General features: G+C 42.5%; 1 protein-coding gene across 4 annotated transcripts in view; it reads left to right on the forward strand.

The window, feature by feature from the left end:
* LOC109452252 (broad substrate specificity ATP-binding cassette transporter ABCG2) overlaps positions 1-19,971 on the forward strand; it is a 106,066-nt gene that overhangs the window by 66,377 nt on the left and 19,718 nt on the right. For all 4 annotated transcript variants that reach the window (XR_012493348.1, XM_074323701.1, XM_074323695.1 and 1 more), the window contains 4 exons: positions 6,516-6,737; positions 16,535-16,594; positions 17,447-17,561; positions 18,198-18,350. Coding sequence is in view for 3 of the 4 variants with exons in the window: in XM_074323701.1 (XP_074179802.1) it covers positions 6,535-6,737; positions 16,535-16,594; positions 17,447-17,561; positions 18,198-18,350 (531 nt within the window). In the remaining variant the exon portion in view is untranslated. The remainder of the gene's footprint in view (positions 1-6,515; positions 6,738-16,534; positions 16,595-17,446; positions 17,562-18,197; positions 18,351-19,971) is intronic.

The raw sequence follows: 19,971 nt of genomic DNA on the forward strand, positions 1-19,971 counted from the left end.
GAGCAATTGTAAATGGAATTGCTTTTTTTAATTTCTCCTTCTGATGTTTTATTATTGGTATATACAAATGCAACTGATTTCTGAATATTAATTTTGTATCCTGCTACTTTACTAAATTCATCTATCAGCTCTAATAGTTTCTTGGTGGAGTCTTTAGGGTTCTCTAAATATAGTATCATATCATCTGCATATAATGACAGTTTTACTTCCTCCTTACCGATTTGGATGCCTTTTATTTCTTTTTCTTGTCTGATTGCTGTGGCTAGAACTTCCAGCACTATGTTGAATAGAAGTGGAGAAAGTGGGCAGCCTTGCCTTGTTCCTGATTTTAAGGGAATGGTTTTAGTTTTTCCCCATTGAGTATGATGTTAGCTGTGGGTCTATCATATATGGCCTTTATTATGTTGAGATATGATCCTCTATTCCCACTTTCTTAAGGGTTTTTATCATGAATGGCTGCTGAATTTTATCAAATGCTTTTTCTGCGTCAATTGATATGATCATATGATTTTTATTTTTCATTTTGTTAATGTGGTGTATCACATTAATTGATTTATGGATGTTGAACCACCCTTGCATACCAGGGATGAATCCCACTTGATCATGGTGTATAATCTTTTTAATATATTGCTGAATTCTGTTTGCTAGTATTTTGTTGAGGATTTTTGCATCTATGTTCATTAGCGATATCGGCCTGTAGTTTTCTTTTTTGTGGTGTCTTTGTCTGATTTTGGGATCAGGGTGATAGTGGCTTCGTAAAAGTGTTTGGGAGTCTTCCTCCTCTGGATTTTTGGAAGAGTTTGAGGAGAATAGGTGACAATTCTTTTTGAACGTTCTGTAAAATTCACCTGTAAAGCCATCTGGTCCAGGGCTTTTGTTTGTTGGGAGATTGTTGATTACTGATTCAATTTCCTTGGTGGTAATCAGTCTATTCAGGTTTTCTGTCTCCTCTTGAGTTAGCCTTGGGAGGTTGTATGCATCTAGGAAATTGTCCATTTCTTCCAGGTTGTCAAATTTGTTGGCATACAGTTGCTCATAGAAATTTCTTAGGATTTTTGTATCTCTGCAGTGTCTGTTGTCACTTCTCCTCTTTCATTACTGATTTTATTAATTTGGGTCCTCTCTCTTTTTTTAATGAGTCTGGCTAAAGGTTTGTCAATTTTGTTTATCTTCTCTAAGAACCAACTCTTGGATTCATTGATCTTTTGTATTGTTTTTCTGGTTTCTATTTCATTTATTTCCGCTCTGATCTTTATTATCTCCTTCCTTGTACTCCCTTTGGGCTTATTTTGTTGTTCTTTTCCAGATCCCTTAAGTGTGAAGATAAACTGTTGATTAGTGATGTTTCTTGTTTCTTTAGGTAGGCCTGCAGTGCTATGAACTTCCCTCTTAGGACTGCTTTCGCTGCATCCCATAGATTTTGGGTCGTTGTATTTTCATTTTCGTTTGTCTCGAGATATCTTTTGATTTCTTCCTTGATCTCCTGTTTGACCCATTCATTGTTTAGTAACATATTATTCAGCCTCCATGAATTTGTGTGTCTTCCAGTCTTTTTCCTGTAGTTCATTTCTAATTTCATAGCACTGTGGTCAGAGAAGACAATTGGTATGATTTCAATTTTCTTAAATTTATCCAGACTTGCTTTGTGGCCTAACATATGGTCTATCTTGGAGAATGTTCCATGTGCGCTTGAGAAGAACGTGTATTCTGCAGCATTGGGGTGGAATGCTCTGAAAATATCGGTTAAATCCAAGTGGTCCAATGTGTCATTTAAGGCTGTTGTTTCCGTATTGATTTTCTGTCTGGAAGACCTGTCCCTTGTTGTCAGAGGTGTGTTGAAGTCCCCTACTATGATAGTGTTACTGTTGATCTCCATCTTTATGTCAGTCAATATCTGTTTTATATATTTAGGTGCTCCTATGTTGGGTGCATAGATGTTTACTAGGGTTATATCCTCTTGTCGAATTGATCCCTTTATTATTATATAGTGTCCATCTTTGTCTTTTAATATTTTCTTCATTTTAAAGTCTATTTTGTCAGAGATAAGTATTGCAACTCCAGCTTTTTCTCATTTCCATTTGCATGGAATATCTTACTCCAACCCTTCACTTTTAGCCTGTGTGTGTCTTTTGATCTGAGGTGAGTCTCTTGTATACAGCATATACAAGGGTCTTGCTTTCTTATCCATTCAGCCACCCTATGTCTCTTGATTGGAGCATTTAAACCATTTACATTTAAAGTGATTATTGATAAGTACATAGTTATTGCCATTTTTAAATTTGTGGATAAGTTGTTTTCGTCTTTCTTCTATTTACAGAAGTCCTTTTAGTATTTCTTGCAATGCTGGCTTGGTGGTAATGAATTCCTTTAGCTTATTCTTTTCTGGGAAGCTCTTTATCTCCCGTCAATTTTAAATGATAGCCTTGCTGGATAAAGCAACCTAGGTTGTAGGCCTTTGTTTTCCATCACTTTGAGTATCTCCTGCCACTCCCTCCTGGCCTTCAATGTTTCTGCAGAAAAGTCATTTGATAGTCTTATGGGAGTTCCTTGTATGTAACCCTCTGTCTTTCTCTTGCTGCTTTTAGGATTCTCTCTTTGTCTTTAATCTTTGCCATTTTAGCTATAATGTGTCTTGGAGTGGACCTGTTTGGGTTTATCCTGGTTGGAACTCTCTGCACTTCCTGGACTTGTATGTTGGTTTCCTTCATCAGGTTAGGGAAATTTTCAGACATTATTACTTCAAATATGTTCTCAATCCCTTGTTTCTTCTCTTCACCTTCTGGTATTCCTATGATGCATGTTGTTGCGCTTGATGTTATCCATAGGTCTCTTAAACCATCTTCATTGTTTTTATTCTTTTTCTTTCTGTTGTTCTGTTTGGGTGATCTCTGCTAACTTGTCTTCTAAGTCGCTGATTCGATCCTCTGCTTCATCTAACCTGCTGTTAATTCCTTCAAGTGAGTTCTTTATTTCGGTAACTGTGTTCTTTAGTTCTAACTGGTTGTTCGTTATGATTTCTACATCCTTCTTGATGTCCTCTCTAAGTTCCTTAAACATTCTTATCATCAGTATTCTGAACTCTGTCTCTGACAGTTTGGTTACCTCTGCTTCATTTAGTTCCATTTCTGAAGGTTTCTTCTGTTCTTTTATTTGGGATATGTTTCTTTGTTTCCTCATTCTGGCTGACTCTCTGTGTTTGCTTCAATGTATTAGGTAGGTGCCCTGGAGTTCTTAGTTCTTGCTGGATTAGTATATAATAAATGTCCTTTATATTTGACTTGCACTACTTCGTTCTCCTCCCCTGCGTGTGCTCTAAAAGTGACTCTTGTGTTGTGTATATTGTCCTGTTAAAGAAGATCCTTAATTGCTTTTCGCTTGTGAGTAGGTGGAGTTAACTCCTAGGCTGACTAGTTGTGAGACTTGGCTTTGCCCACGCAGGGTATTCTGCTGCGTGAGGATTGACCGCTTAGATGTGGTTTGCCCTTTGGCCTCTATGTGCCTGTAAAGAATCCCCTCTGAGTGTGTCACTTGTAGGTCAAACCGGTAGTACTCTGGCTTGGCCTGGAGTTGGCCGCTGGGTATGTTGAATCTTGTGCCTCTTAAGCTGGGCACTGGTAGGGCAATTACAGAACAAAGCAAATCACCAAGCACAACAATAACAACAAGGAAAAAGTCAAATACATTCACATGTAAAAAAAACAATCGACAACCCCCACTCGACATAGGCAAAGATGTCAGAAATATAAAGACAAATCAAAACAGAACAAAAAAAACAGCGCCAGTTGTGGCTTAAGCCCACCAAGTAATCTCCAGGTTGTTCTCAGCTATAGCACAGAGTCCCCACTCGACACAGGCAAAGATGTCAAAAATATAAAGACAAATCAAAACAGAACAAAACAAGCAAACAAACAAACAAACAAACAAAAACCACAGCGCCAGTTGTGGCTTAAGCCCACCAAGTGATCTCCAGGTTGTTCTCTGCTATAGCATAGAGTCCCCACTCGACACAGGCAAAGATGTCAAAAATATAAAGACAAATCAGCACAGAACAAAAAACAAACAAACAAACAAAAAACAAACAAACAAAAAACAAACAAACAAACAAAAAACAGCGCCAGTTGTGGCTTAAGCCCACCAAGTAATCTCCAAGTTGTTCTCTGCTGTAGCACAGAATCCCCACTCGGCACAGGCAAAGATGTCAAAAATATAAAGACAAATCAACACAGAACAAAAACAAACAAACAAACAAAAAACAAACAAACAAACAAACAAACAAAAAACACAGCGCCAGTTGTGGCTTAAGCCCACCAAGTAATCTCCAAGTTGTTCTCTGCTGTAGCACAGAATCCCCACTCGACACAGGCAAAGATGTCAAAAATATAAAGACAAATCAACACAGAACAAAAACAAACAAACAAACAAAAAACAAACAAACAAACAAACAAAAAACCCAGCGCCAGTGGGGCTTAAGCCCACCAAGTAATCTCCAAGTTGTTCTCTGCTGTAGCACAGAATCCCCACTCGACACAGGCAAAGATGTCAAAGATATAAAGACAAATCAAAACAGAAAGAAAAGGAAAAAAAGAAAAAGAAAAAAAAAAAAAAAAAGACAGCGCCAGTTGTGGCTTAAGCCCACCAAGTAATCCCCTGCGTATTGTGCAGGTAGAGCCGGTCACCTGATGCCCAGAGTGACTCTGAGGCTGCAGCTTTAGATGCGTGGGGCTGAGGGGTCTGGACAGTAGGTTTTACAAAGTCAGTGCAGTTTCTGCCCTTGCCGGCACATATGCACACCGAGAATAGCACCACCAGCCCTGTGTCCAGCTCTCCTGAGTCTTAGGGCACCTCTTCCCTGTGTGTGTGTGTGTGGCCGGCAGGGAATTCCTCAGCTGCTGAAAGCTGAGTGCTGTATATACCACTTGCTGCTGATCCCTGGGAGTGCCTCCACGGATGTAATTGCCACGCCCTAGGCAGGCCAGAAAGGGTGGGGGCTGGGGATGGAAAGAGGGGTCTTCTCTTTCCCAGCCCAGCTGTGTCACACCCCACCCACAGGCCAGAAACGGTGGTATCTGGGGGTGGATGAGTCTTCTGTCTCCTAGTCCAGGGCAAACCACACTCTTCTCAGCCTCTTCCCTGGACCAAAGCCAGCGGCCAGTCTTCCCTTAGCCCAAACCCCAAGGCTCCTCTGTAATCTGACACTGCTCTTCAGATCAGGAGCCAGTTTAAGTCTCTGGAAGGGTGGGGGTAGGATTGGAAGAGCGGGGAGGGGCCCAGGTATGGAGTTTAATAGTCTCAAATGCTAGATATCCTCCCTCTGCGGGAGGGAGAGGTCTGCTGTGGGACGCAAAGTAGAGTCCGGCACTTGGCTTTTGTGTTCTCTCTTTTTCCTGGGAACCCCTGCGTCTCTGCAGCTGGGGATGTGTTTGCCCGCTCTAGGCTGGCTAGAAAGGGTGGGGGCTGGGGATGGAAGGAGGGTCTTCTCTTTCCCAGCCCGCTGTCTTAACACTCTTCCGCAGGCCAGAAAAGGTGGTGGCTGGGGCGGAAGATTCCCAGCTCCTAGCCTCCTCCCTGGGCCCGCCTGTCTTCCCGGAGCCGGGGCTCCAAGGCGCCTCTGTAATCTGCCGCTGCTCCTTAGTGCAGGGGCTAGATCAAGTCTCTAGAAAGGCGGGGTAGGGTCAGAAGAGCGGGGAAGGTGCCCAGGCACGGAGTCTGTGTTCCTTGTCCGGCCCAAGGACCAACTGAGGTTATTAGCTGAAGTTAATGCTGGATATGCTGCGCCTGCAGCGGAGAGGTCCGCTGTGGGGCGCAGGGCAAACGCCCACCTCGTGGCTTCCGGGCTCTCCTCCGTCCTGGGATATCCTGCGTATCTGTAGCCGTGGGTGTGGGCTGGAATTTCACAGGCACAGGTGCGGAGCAGATTTCCACAACCCGAGGGTGGGGGCAATTTCTACCGCCACAGGTGTGGACGCGATCCCAACCAGCGTCCCCACCGCCGCAGGTGCGGCGTGTCTCCGCTCCGCTCCTTCCTTCTTCCCCTGCTCGCCCAATTTTTCCCCACCTGCAAGAAATCCCTGCGCGAGTCTCTTCGCTGTTCTGCGTGATGAGCAGAGAGTCCTTTGATGAGTTATAAGCTTCCCGTTTCTGATAAGATCCGACGGAGAACTCAAAAAGTGCGCCCCGCTGCCGCCATTGCTATCAACATAGTGATTTAATATTTGCATATATTGTGAAATGATCACCACAATAAGCCTGGTTAACATCCATCAACACACAGTTAAAGTTATTTTTTTTTCCCCCTCATGATGAGAACATTAAATATCTACTCTTAGCAACTTTCAAATATATAATACAGTGTTGTTAGCTTTAGTAATCATGCTGTACATTATATCCCCAGGACTTGTTTATTTTATAACTGGAAGTTTGTACCAAAATGGACTTGTTTTTTAAGTGTATTGTTACCTAGTGTTTACAATCTGATTTATCGGGACTATCAACTTACTGTTGCTTTTCCTCTGCAGAAACACAGAAACTCTCCAGATGTCCTCCAGTAATGACCAAGTTTTTATCACAATGTCACAAAGAAACGCCAGTGGCCTCTACAGGATGACCTCCAATGACCTGAAGTCATTTGCTGAAGGAGCTGTGTTAAGTTTTCATAACATCTGCTATCGAGTAAAAGTGAAGAGTGGCTTTCTACTTAGTCGAAAAACAGTTGAGAAAGAAATACTAACGAATATCAAGTATGTGCATGAATTTTTATTTAAATTGCTTTGTTAACATACAGTGAACTGCGCAGGTTTTGCCTGTTACAAGTAAGGTGCTATGGACATTTGTGTACATGTCTGTACAGATACATAGACACATACTTTCATTTCTTTTGGCTCAACTGGGAATGAAACATTTGAATTACATGTTAGGTATATGTTTAATTTTTAAAAGAATTGCCAAACGGTTTTTCAAGTGGTTGTACCATGTGAATCTACTTTTGTTTGAGAAACCAAATAAGTAATGTGTCATTTAGTTTTTCCTGGGTATGCCATGTGGTTTAGTGGAAAGAGGCCTGGCTATGTGACTTTCCACTTCTTGAATGTGGGGACATAATTGTAATCTCTGACTTTAGTTTCCTAATCTGTAAAATAAAAGATCTGTGATTATACTTTATAAGCCAGACACATTGGGTTCTAAATGCACTTTATGTCTTTTATGTGCTAAAAGCAAGAGTCATGAGGTTGAAATGACAATATATTGTGAAAGTACTTTGGTTTTCAACCAGACTTGTTTTAAATGAGTGGCCTATTTTAGGTTGTTGCAAAAGTAATTGTGGTTTTTGCAATTATTTTTAACCTTTTAAACCGCAATTACTTTTGCTTTTCCCCATTATACAGATAGACAGAAACTACTTAAATGTATGACAACTCAAGCTTAGCTTAAGTTAAGCAGTTGAAGTCCAAATGATGGAGAACATAGCATCCAAATCAATGCAAACTGATTTTCAGTTTCTTCCTCCAGCAACAAATTCATTTTGTGGTGGGGTGGGCAGTAGCTTTGGGGGGCAAGGGATAAGAATAGAACTTAATTGGTACCACATATCTGTCTTTTACAGATGATAGTCATTAAGGTTATTCATGTTTTTCTGATTTCTTTTGTTTTTTTACTAAAGTTTATTGGGGTGACAATTGCTGGTAAAGTTACATAGGTTTTAGGTGTACAATTCTGTAATACATCATCTATATATCACATTGTATGTTCACCACCCAGAGTCAATTCTCTCTCCATCACCATATATTGGATCCCCTTTACCCTCATCTACCACCCCCCTCTCCCCTTACTCTCTGATAACCACTAAACTATTGTCTGTGTCTATGAGTTTTCGTTTCTTCATTTGTTTGTCTTGTTCTTTTGTTGTTTTCAGTTTTATATCCCACATATCAGTGAAATGTTTTTCTGATTTCTAGAGAACTGAGCCTGATTTTTCCTCTCTGTGGAGTGGGGAGTGTATCTGGGTTTGCTCGGACAACATGACCTATGTGTTTTGTTTATTTGTTTGTTTAATAGGAGAAATAATTATTCATACACAAAACAAGCACCTTTTCTAGCTCTCTGAGACTGGAGGAGTGGTTATAAGAGCGCTTTGGCCAGGTATGGCTGCAAACTTGTATAGAATCAGATGTTTCTCAATTTGCTTAATGCATTCTATGGGGTTGTGGTTTTATCTGTTACTAGCAGGCAAGTGCTCCCAGAAGGCTAGGAAATAAAAAAATAGGGCAGAAAATTTTTGGATGTGTGTGGGGAGGATACAATGGGGATCTGAGATTGATTGGGTGGTGGTGAAGTCAGGGGCTTGTAGGATTAGATAGACTTTTGCTCATGCAGCAACACCTTCTGTCATACCTACTTCCTTGTTGTTTTCTTGTGTTGGTTAAGAAACCCTGACTAGGAAAATAAGGAGGGAAATTATAGACACAAAGCTTTTATCTTTTGCTACATGCCTAGTTAGAATTGACTGACCTTTTTGAAAGGTGACAAGATTTTTGTGGAACATAACAATGAAGAAAGTATTGGTCACTTCAGGTTTTGTGCTAAGTGGAAGGTGACAGATGATTTAACTATGTGCAGGTTGAATAGATTAAAAATGCATAGTGTGCGAGTATACATTTGTGGGGGCGGAGCCCCAGAAAGAAGTTTCCAGGCTCTCGGCCTCACATAGAAAGGTGTTGGCTCAGGTAGTAAATGGCCAACTGTGATTGCATGGCCATCAGCTGTGGCTAGTTGGCCGTCAGCTGTAACCAGTGAGCCATTGGCCACAATATAACTGCTGTGGCTATGCTAGGAGAGGGAGAGGAAAAGATGGCGGTTTGAGAAAAAGGGAAGGGAAAGAGAAGAAGGATGGGGCTAGCAAGAAGATGGCGGCTGGGCTGGCAAGCGTGGATGGCGGTTTGCGGACAGTGTGTATCCAGCCTCCAGTGAGAGTATAGTGCCGCCAGAGAGAATAAAGTGGTATGACTCCCCTACCTATGGCTCCGTGGGTGTTCCTTTTTGGCCTCACCATATCCTGCGTTCTTGTATGGGGAGCGGGACCAGAGACCCCGCGGGTCTCTCTGCATGACAAATGGCGCAGCGAGCAGGGTCTCCCGCATGACACATGGCGTAGTCGGCAGGATATGGTGCCGGCCAAAGCTCTCCAAAGGACGGTGGAGCAGTTTGTGTGTATGAACACTCAGTCTCAGGAAGACCAGGAGGAGCAGCTGCCGGAGAGCTGGACCCCCGTGGAGGGGTGGGAGGACGTGGACGGTTCTCCCACCAGCACAGGAAAAGCCATGCAGCTGCTGGAGAGATGGAGCCCCGTGGAGAGGTGGAAAGATGTGGACGGTTCCCCAACCAGCACAGGCCGGAGAAAGCGAAGGTCGTTGCAGCCCTGTGGGCCGGGGAAGTTCCTGCTCAGGCAGCCCGGATGCAGGACTTGTAGTCCCAGGAGGTAACGCTTGCTGAGTCCTCCATGGGAGATGAGGGTGAGGTCAAGGTCGTCCCTCACCCCCAGGACAGCCCTGGAGAATGACTGTGGACTATGGGGAATTGCCTTCCATCCCTAATTTAATGGACTGCTTGACTGTTTGGGAACTGTTGTTAGTGGAACTGGGGGATATTTGCTTTTGTCTCTTGACTGGCCGCCATTGAGAATATGTAAGCACCTTGATTGTGAGTCGCTGTTGTTCCAGCAGGGTACCCTGAGAGGCACAGAGAGAGTGGCAGTGCGCTGAGAGGTCTGGCTGAGCCCTGAAGATACCCTGGCTGTGCCCAGGAAGTCGGGCTGTTCCCAGAGAGAGTAGTAGAGCCCTGAAGGTACCCTGGCTGTGCCCAGGAAGTCGGGCTGTTCCCAGAGAGAGTGGCAGTGCCCTGAGAGCCCTGGCTGAGTCCAGGAAGTGTGGCTGAGCCCTGAAGTTACCCTGGCTGTGCCCAGGAAGTCGGGCTGTTCCCAGAGAGTGGCAGTGCCCTGAGAGCCCTGGCTGTGTCCAGGAAGTGTGGGTGTTCCCAGAGAAAGTGGCAGTGCCCTGAGAAATCCTAGCTGTGCCCGGGGAAACTAGTGGTACCCTAAGAAGTCCAGGAAGTCTGGCAGTGCCCAGGAGTACTGGTGGTGCCCTGAGAAACCCTGGCTGTGTCCGGGAAGACAGGTGGTACCCTAAGAAGTCCAGGAAGTCTGGCTGTGCCCAGGAGTACTGGTGGTGCCCTGAGAAACCCTGGCTGTGTCCGGGAAGACAGGTGGTACCCTAAGAAGTCCAGGAAGTCTGGCTGTGCCCAGGAGTACTGGTGGTGCCCTGAGAAACCCTGGCTGTGTCCGGGAAGACAGGTGGTACCCTAAGAAGTCCAGGAAGTCTGGCAGTGCCCAGGAGTACTGGTGGTGCCCTGAGAAACCTTGGCTGTGTCCGGGAAGACAGGTGGTACCCTAAGAAGTCCAGGAAGTCTGGCTGTGCCCAGGAGTACTGGTGGTGCCCTGAGAAACCCTGGCTGTGTCCGGGAAGACAGGTGGTACCCTAAGAAGTCCAGGAAGTCTGGCAGTGCCCAGGAGTACTGGTGGTGCCCTGAGAAACCTTGGCTGTGTCCGGGAAGACAGGTGGTACCCTAAGAAGTCCAGGAAGTCTGGCCGTGCCCAGAAGCACTGGTGGTGCCCTGAGAAACCCTGGCTGTGCCCAGAGAGCCTGGCTGTGTCCAGGATATTGCATTCACCCCCAGGCTCCTCGCACAGGTCCCCTCGCGGAAGACGCTTGTCGCGTAGATTGTGAGGCGAGAGCCTGTAGGGGTGGAGTGTGGGGGCGGAGCCCCAGAAAGAAGTTTCCAGGCTCTCGGCCTCACATAGAAAGGTGTTGGCTCAGGTAGTAAATGGCCAACTGTGATTGCATGGCCATCAGCTGTGGCTAGTTGGCCGTCAGCTGTAACCAGTGAGCCATTGGCCACAATATAACTGCTGTGGCTATGCTAGGAGAGGGAGAGGAAAAGATGGCGGTTTGAGAAAAAGGGAAGGGAAAGAGAAGAAGGATGGGGCTAGCAAGAAGATGGCGGCTGGGCTGGCAAGCGTGGATGGCGGTTTGCGGACAGTGTGTATCCAGCCTCCAGTGAGAGTATAGTGCCGCCAGAGAGAATAAAGTGGTATGACTCCCCTACCTATGGCTCCGTGGGTGTTCCTTTTTGGCCTCACCATATCCTGCGTTCTTGTATGGGGAGCGGGACCAGAGACCCCGCCGGGTCTCCTACATGACACATTTATCTTGCTTGTGTTTTATAGCTAGTATATTAGTAACCCGATGTAATGAAAGTGTCATCTGATCAAGGCTTCTTAATGTTTTTATGGTGCAGTAGTATGCATTCCTGCAATAGATGAGTTCATCCGTACATGCATTCCTATGTTCATAAGCTCAGTCAAAATTTTTTTTCTTTTTTAATATAACTAATTTTTTTTTTCAATTACAGCTGACATACTATATTAGATTAGTTTCAGGTGCACAGCATAGTGATTATACATTTATATACCCTACGAAATGATTTCCCCGGTAAGTCTCATACCAGTGTTATTAGTTTACTCTTATTTCTGGATTAGGCATCCAAGAGAAAGGTCATTCCTTTCATTCGATGCAGTGTTTCTAATCTTTCTCGTATCTGCTTTCATTTATCGTAGTTGTGGTTGCTCTTATTTATCTTAGTTTTGACTTGTTTTTGATCGTACCACCACCATTCATTATAGTAATTATATGACAAAAAAGTTGTTGAGGATCTTGATTTTCATTTTGCCTTGGACAATTTGTAATTTCGTTTTTAAAACTAAGTAACTAGAACATGACATCCTCTATGGGGGGAAGAAGACGAAACAAAATCTGACTATGAGAATTCAAAAAGGCGAGATTTTGCTACCTTATGACAAATCTTTCTGTTAAGCTTAGTTTGTCTCTATAGCTAGCATTTGAGCTTTTTTAACCAATGCTCATTCCAGTGGACGTTCATTCCAGATCCTATACTCTTCAGGGAAATTCATTATCTATTTTGGAGATTTAAAAACTTTATATTTTATTTTGACATAATTTCAGACTTAAACCTTGTGGCAACATAAATTTTACCTAGATTTCCCACCTGTAAATACCACACTGCACTTGCTAGTCATTTTGTCTCTTTACATGCCCACTGTCATTAGGATTTTTCTGAACCATTTGAGAGCAAGCCGTCCACATGGTGCTCTATTATCCCTAACTCCTCCACCATATATTTTTCAGAAATAAGGGTCCACTCCTATATAACCTCTCCGTCATTGTCTAGGATCCGCCCAGGGGAAGCAAAGCCTCATAATGGATGCAGTGGTGGGGCCTACAGGGCCGCTGGTCAACCATGCCCCTCACGTAGCTGACTGACCACCATATCCTGTCTCCTCAGTCTCATCCAACCTGGGATTTTCCTGTTCTGCCCCAGGTGATGTTCACCTTGATCACCTAGTATGTTGGTGTCTGCCAGCCTTCACCACAATGTCACCACTTTCCACTTTGTAATTAATAACTATTATGAGGGGAGATACCCTGACATTATTCCCAAACCCTATTCCTCATTAAACCTGAACGCACCTGCTTCAGCTGCCATTGATGACACCTGCCTGAATCAGCAATAACCATCACGATGATGGTTACCAGAGGGTGATTTTCTGTTTTCGTCCTACTCTTCTGTTTGGGTTAGTTTGCATTCTACTAAAAAGAAAAAGCTTCATTCGTCATCTCTTCATTCATTTACTTATATCAGCATGGGCTCGTGGGTTTCCATTTTATTCAGTAGCATTTAATAGTAATGCATTATCATTATTTATCTCGATAATCCTATTGTTCCCTATTTGGTCAGTGGGAAACCTTTCAAGGTAGGTTCTGGGTTTTGTTGTTTTGAACTCATTTTTTTTTTTTTGACGTATTCTCTCATTCATTGAGTATTTTGTTGGCACTGCAAGAAGTTCCAGGCTCACTGTGTGCTTAGCCTCCCTCAGACCTAAAATAAGCCGATGTTCCTTTTTGTGGAGTTTTGCATTTACAGCCAAGATCTGGGTGTTTGGAATGTTCACTGCTCCTGGGATGTCATAGCTTCTAGGGCTTCTCAGGGGACAGACCTAGGGAATATACATATGTATTACGTGTACCTACATCTAAACCTTTTTATATCTGTCTGTGTATATGGATTAAAACCCATGACACCCAATTCCTATCTAATGGGTTATTTCCATATTTCTATCTTTGTAAGGCATCTTTTCAGAAAGTGAAAAACCTGGGTCTCATTATTCTTAATATACTGACTGATTTGCTCAGTCAATTTTCTTGTTCCTTAGTAGAAGCAATCTCCACACCCTCCAGCTGTCTCCTCTCTTCCATCTCTCTTTGCAGCCTGTGTTCTTGGGTGCTGGAGGTTGCTGCACCCCCACCCAGCACTTCCATCACCTTCGCACTAAGAAGGGAAGGTAGAGTCTAATGGAAATGACTGATGTATTATTTGAATATGATATAATAAGTAGGGAATGTAACTAAGAATTCTTCCAGTTCGTCTATACCTATTATGTATCTGTAAGTTTTTTTCTACTTCTTGATATTTGTTTTGTTTTTACTGAAAACATTTCATTTTCCTATAAGTAATTATCATTTATAAAAATGTGGACTCATTTATTCAACAAATTTGAATGTCTACTAGATGCCTAACATTGTGCATGATGCTCGTGATAGAGGTGTGTCCTATGTTCTCAGAAACCTTCTAATCTAATGGGGGATTCACACACCTAGAGCAGGTCACTGTGTTCTGCTGTGATAGAGGGATAGAAGACATGACAGAAGTCCCTAACCCTAAATTGGAGAGCCAGGGGCATAGGGAGAGAGAAAGTGAAGATTATGTGTGCGTGCATGTGTGTGAGTGTGTGTGTGTGTGTGTGCGTGCATGTGTGTGTGTGCGCGTGCATGTGTGTGCTTGTGTGTGCGTGTGTGTGAGTGTGTGTGTGCATGTGCGTGCATGTGTGTGTGCGTGCATGTGTGTGTGTGCGTGCATGTGTGTGTGTGTGCGTGCGTGTGTGTGTGCGTGCGTGTGTGTGTGTGTGTGTTAAGATGGTAGGGAAGGATTATGCTCCATGCTGTGGGAATGGCATTGGCTTCTCTCTAATAGGACGAGACCAAAGGATTTACCATCATTTACCATCATAAAATGTACTAGATGCGACAGGAATCCTGTGACCTAGGTTTTATTTTGTGTGTTCAGTGGTCTACTGATTGTGCGTGTGCTGCACGCTATGGAGGGCAGTGGTAAAAGATGACACAGCTCTTATGGGCAAGGTTTTACAGTATAGTGAGGGAGACTATAGCATGTAAATGTTATAAAGCAATAAATAAGGGTGGGGAATGGGTTTTGAGGGATGATTGTATGGTGGAGGGTAGAATGGGGCAACAAGGGAATTGTAGACCACAGACCAGAACAGAGGTCAGCAAATGTTTTCTGTAAAGGGCCTGATAGTAAATGTTTTCAGCATTGTGGACCATTCATCTGTGTTGCAACTACTGAACTCTGTTGTTGTGGCATGAACGCAGCCATAGACATAAACGCATGTGGTTGGCTCTGTACCACTTTGTTAATGAAAACAGATAGCGTGACTACCTGCTCTGCTGACCCCTGGACTAGAATGTAAAGTCCATGAGGGCTGGCACTTTGCTTTATTCTCCGCTTTGACCCACATCCTAGAAGAGTGCCTTGTACACACATAGTAGACACTGAATAGCTGTGTTGAGCGAATGGAAGGAGAATTAGCCACTGCTTCAAACTGGAACTCTTGCATTTGTGATTATCTGTTATTGTTTTGTGTAATGCAAGGGTTAGTGCCAAAGAAAACCCAACTCAGGGACCTGGGAAATTCCTTTTAGAATGCTCACACTGAGTTTTGGGTTAATCATTTAGGGTTGTTTATTCCTTTTTTGAGTAGATATTTTTTATAACCTGGACAGGTTTTCTGACAGTGAAGTCTTAGTGAATAACAAGCTTACTTCTAGTCACTTTAGAAACAGTTACTAGGTCGCTGTTACTAGAGAAGGTGCATCAAGAGCTATAGATAAATGCAGCTTGAAAGTTTACCCAACTATTTTCATGCCTTCTTACAACAGGGGGAAAGGTCACTGGAAGATTAAGATATTTTCTGTTTTACAGTTTGTGCCTGATTTACCTAAATCATTGTATCTGTTCAGTGTTTCAGTGAGGGGCACCTCAGATAACGAGCCAAGTGGAAGGTACATTTCACCCTAGCACCCACCAGCCATTTTACATGTGACAACTCAAGCACAATAGGCCATAAATGCTGAGGTCCTCCTGATTGAAGCACTGTGGTACAGCTGCATGGTGACATTTGTCACTCACACAATTGTATAATCACAGTATTTGCCTCAGTGAAAGGCATTATCTGGGCATGAAATAGCATCCTGTTTTGTACCTTCCACTCGGAATAGTTTTCTCTGTGGACTAAATTTTGACTTACCTACCAATTCCAGAGATTGGGCTTAAGCATCAGGGTTTTGAACGAGCTTTGTCAGACCTCCATTTCATCATGCCTGTGTAACTGCGGTGGCCCTGCCCTTCATTCTCCTTACCATTCTACTGGTCCCGTTCAGGATAAAATTCAAACTACTTATTTGCATTCTTCTTGATTCTCAGCACAGTCAACACTGCCTGAATTTTTTCTACCTGCTTGCTTTCTGTCTGAATATTCTCTCCCCTGAAACATCATTTGTTTGTAACATGCAGTGTCTACATCATGTCCGTGCATCCTTAAAGGTCACCCTCTATACATGGTGGCGTCTCCCACTTCTAAACTGAACATTTCCAGTTCACTTATCTGACACTTTACAAGGAAGAAAATGGTATATCTGAAGGGCGTATGTTTTACATTTCCAGTTTGATGAAGAATTTTGTGAGGGTTAAGAACTGGTGAGGGTTGCTGTTTTGTTTTGTTTTTTAAACCCATGAGGTGCTTTATTCTAGCCATTGAATTTCTACTTAATATATATTGTTTCTTGGTCTGTCCAGATTTGAGCAGTGAGAACACGAATACTGGTGATTTTGGAAATCCATAGACTTAACTGTACAGAACTTAACTAGGTAGCAAAGGAGGTGATGTGAAGATAATTATCATCAAACATTTCTCAAGATTTTACGTTGTGTTAAGAGCAGTAAGTGTAACAGATGCTTTATCAGAATCTCAATTTTCAAGGAACTCTGAAAGTTTATGTGTCCTTTTCCAAAAAAATGTAAGTGGCTGAGAAGAAGTGAAACGAATTTACAGGGAACCAAGCCATTTTTCTCACAGGTCCTAAATACTGATGATACCCTTCGTAGACTAGACTTCTATTAATCGAGCGTTCAGTTTCTTTTTCCTTTTAAAGTTGGTTTATGCTTGTTTTCTGTCTAATTTAGTCAACTTTCATTGTGTATATTAAATGCGATATAAATTAGCGGAACCAGTTTTAAAGTGACCCAGTAAATTGTGTTTCTGCGTTTACAGTGGGATCATGAGACCCGGCCTCAACGCCATTCTGGGACCCACAGGTGGAGGCAAATCTTCGTGAGTATAACGAGTATCCGGAAGCCTTTTCTCTGCAGTGTTAGTGTGCGTTGAAAGATCACTTTTAGGAGAGCAGGTCTTTGCTGAGCATCAGTACGTGTCTAGTCTGGTTCTAGGTGCTATGGATCCCTTGCAGTTATGCCAGCTGTGGTTCTGTCCTAGGAGTAGGAAACTTGAATAATAGGAGGTGATAAGGTAATTGACATTTGAGTTAATGAGGTGGAAAAGGGAGGGGATAAAATTGAAAGTGGGGAGATGGACCCAAAGGCAAAAGTGAAGGCTCAGTCTCAGGTAAAGGGGCACATTGCCTGTGTTGGCTCCCCCAGGGTCAGACAGCTGGAGGGCAGTGTGGGAGGTCTATGCTGGATCAGCCAGCAGTGCCTTGCTTTATGTTCTTGGGCTTTATTGTAGCATAGAGTCAAAAAAAAAGGAGGGTGAGAACTTTACACACACACACACACACACACACACACACACACACACACGGTGCCAAAAAAATGTATACACATTTTAAGAAAGGGAAAAAACTGTATTAAAATTGTAATACTCAATATATATCAATAAAAAAGGATGAATACAAGTCACATTTGACTTCTGCAATTACAAGAGGTGCTCAAAGTGGATACCTTCAGCGTCCAGATACTTCTGAGTCCTGCGAACTACCGATTGAGCAAAGCTGACCAAAGTGTCCACTTGTATACAGTTTTTTGGCACCCCGGTATATAATTTTAGTTAAACCGTAGAATTTCTTGATCAGTTAACTTTGTAACTTGAACAGAATTTGGATTCAGAGTATCTGAGAGATATAGTCCGAGGTGGAGGGGAAGAAAAACCATGTGTTTCCTTTTATAGGCTGTTGGATGTCTTAGCTGCAAGGAAAGATCCACAGGGACTATCTGGAGACGTTTTGATAAATGGAGCACCTCAACCTGCCAATTTCAAATGTACCTCAGGTTATGTGGTACAGGTAAGTATGTGTGGATTTGCATTTTAGAGTTGTCCTCTTTCTATGTGGGCAAGTACCGTGGCTGATAGTTTGGTTTGCTTCCCATTGATGACATGACATGGGCGTAGAGCCATCTTTCTTTGCGCCAGATTTTGATAATCTCCCGTAAGACATAGAGTAGTGTTACCTGAACATGCAGGGAGAATCTAGAATAGGACTCTTGTAAGCACAGTGATGTTAGTTCTCCTGGTGGCATATGACTCTCATAAGGGCCATGATGTCAGTTCTAGTTACCATATTTCCCGAAGATACACTGTTTTACTTTTCCCCCTACCTTTACCTTTCTCCTTCCCCTAGCTTATAGAAAGGTATTTGGCAAATCCTTGTACAAAGCAGTCTGGAAATGTCTGCTAGTAGTACATAATCATAATTACCTGTGTTCTGTTTGGGGGTACAGATAGGGAGTGAGAATTATTCCATCAGGCTTTGCATCTCTTTGTATATGGGAGTTACTGTGATTTGTATAATTGCAAGTTCATCATTAGCTAGAATTCTTCCTAGGGTATGTTATTACTGTGGATTAAGTTACATATACTAAAGAGTGATGGTACTAGAAAAGACCTGATATGTCTTGTTAAAATGCCCTTTTTCCTTAAGGATGATGTTGTGATGGGAACTCTGACAGTGAGAGAAAATTTGCAGTTCTCAGCAGCTCTTCGGCTCCCAACAACTATGACAAATCATGAAAAGAATGAACGGATAAACAAGGTCATTCAAGAGTTAGGTCTGGCTAAAGTGGCAGATTCCAAGGTAATGTGGAAAAACCTGATGGTATCATCTCCAGGCAATAGGACCTCCGCAGTGTGGCTAGTGTAACTCTTAGTCACATGTTTTCTGTAATGTGTGTGGTCAAAAGTGGCTGCCTGCCTTAGGGTGAGAAAAGTGACTAGTTACGTAATATGGAGGTGGGAATTAACCAGGAAAACAGTCAAAAAATGACTGAATCCTGGAAATGAAGTATGGCATGTGGTCCAGTAGGTAAAAGTGTTCTTTGCAAGGACACGTGTCTCTTCCATGTGATTATAGCTCGTGATTGTCCCCCACACGAATTGTTTAGGTCTTGTCACGTTCAGTATCTGTACACTAACTTTCTTCTTTCCGTTATCTCCTTCCCTTTTTAGCTATTCTTCCTCTCTTCCTCCAGGGTACTTTGTTCTTTTGCTTTGGAGGCATATTTCTAGAATTCATAAGTGATGAAAATCCACGAGTTTTTGCTCTGTATTTTTCACTTCGCTGTAATTTGACTTCCAAAATTATTTTTAGTAATATTAAGGTGTATTTCTAATTTGTGTAGCACTGATTCATTTTTCTATAGGATTTCTTTTGGCCCTTTGTCGCACATCCCTCCCTCCCTCTGTTCCTCTCTCCCTTCTGCCAATATTACTGGCATGTGCTGGGCTCCCTTAGGTTTTATAGGCAACAGTTATGGGCAAGAGAGACAAGAAGAACTCCTTATGTGGGTTGTGCAGGATCAGGAAGAGGAAATGAGATGAATAAGTGAAGGTTACAGTTGATGAATATGTATGGATGATTTGCTGGGAAGACATCTGAAGTGCTGGGTGAAGATGAGCTGTTTAGATTCTGATGGCTCCAGTTTAATCCCCTGTGATATCCTTTACTTAGAGGGAATGAAGACTGGGGGTATTCTTCTGGCTGCTGCTTCATGCAATACTTTCTAACAGTCTTTATATAAAGTATATTTTGCTATATTTTGTTTGGTAGAATACCTCTGAGATACTACCATGTACCTCTTATTTTCATCTCATGAGTGATTGGGTTTCCTTTGCTGGGGCTCTGTTTATTTGATTCCATCATTCCAGTAAGGTGCTTTCCATTCTTTACCTTTAGGAAGTTGTTGCCCTGAGTTCCTTGCTTGGATTTCCAAGGAATATAAGCTGAAGACAGTTGTTGATATCTTAGAATTTATTTATGTAATTGCTTGAAATAATACATTAAAAATTTTTACTTTTTATGAAATTTTTAAGGTAACAGTAATATAGAGAGAATAGTCTCATTATATAGTATTGATATGATTGTAGTATAATTAATATAAAGGTATGATTACTAGTAACTTTTACCTTGATTTCCCAGTTGTTAACATCTTATTCAGGTTTTTCTTTCTGAAGTAATTTAAGCAAAGTTATAAATATCACATTTCACCCCTGAATCCTTGTTATGCACTTTTAAAAAATAAAGACATTTGCCTACATTACTATACTACCATTACCAACTAACAAAATCAATAAAATTTAATAGCATGTATATAGCTCAATTGTTATTGGATCAAATCAATGGCATGAGTACCATTTGAATATTCTCTCTAGAAGACTCTTAGTATAAGAATTGTTGCCTATCTCCTGCTTTTCCCCAA

This window comes from Rhinolophus sinicus, linkage group LG02 (assembly GCF_036562045.2).
Source record: "Rhinolophus sinicus isolate RSC01 linkage group LG02, ASM3656204v1, whole genome shotgun sequence".
In the NCBI taxonomy this organism is placed as follows: Eukaryota; Metazoa; Chordata; class Mammalia; order Chiroptera; family Rhinolophidae; genus Rhinolophus; species Rhinolophus sinicus.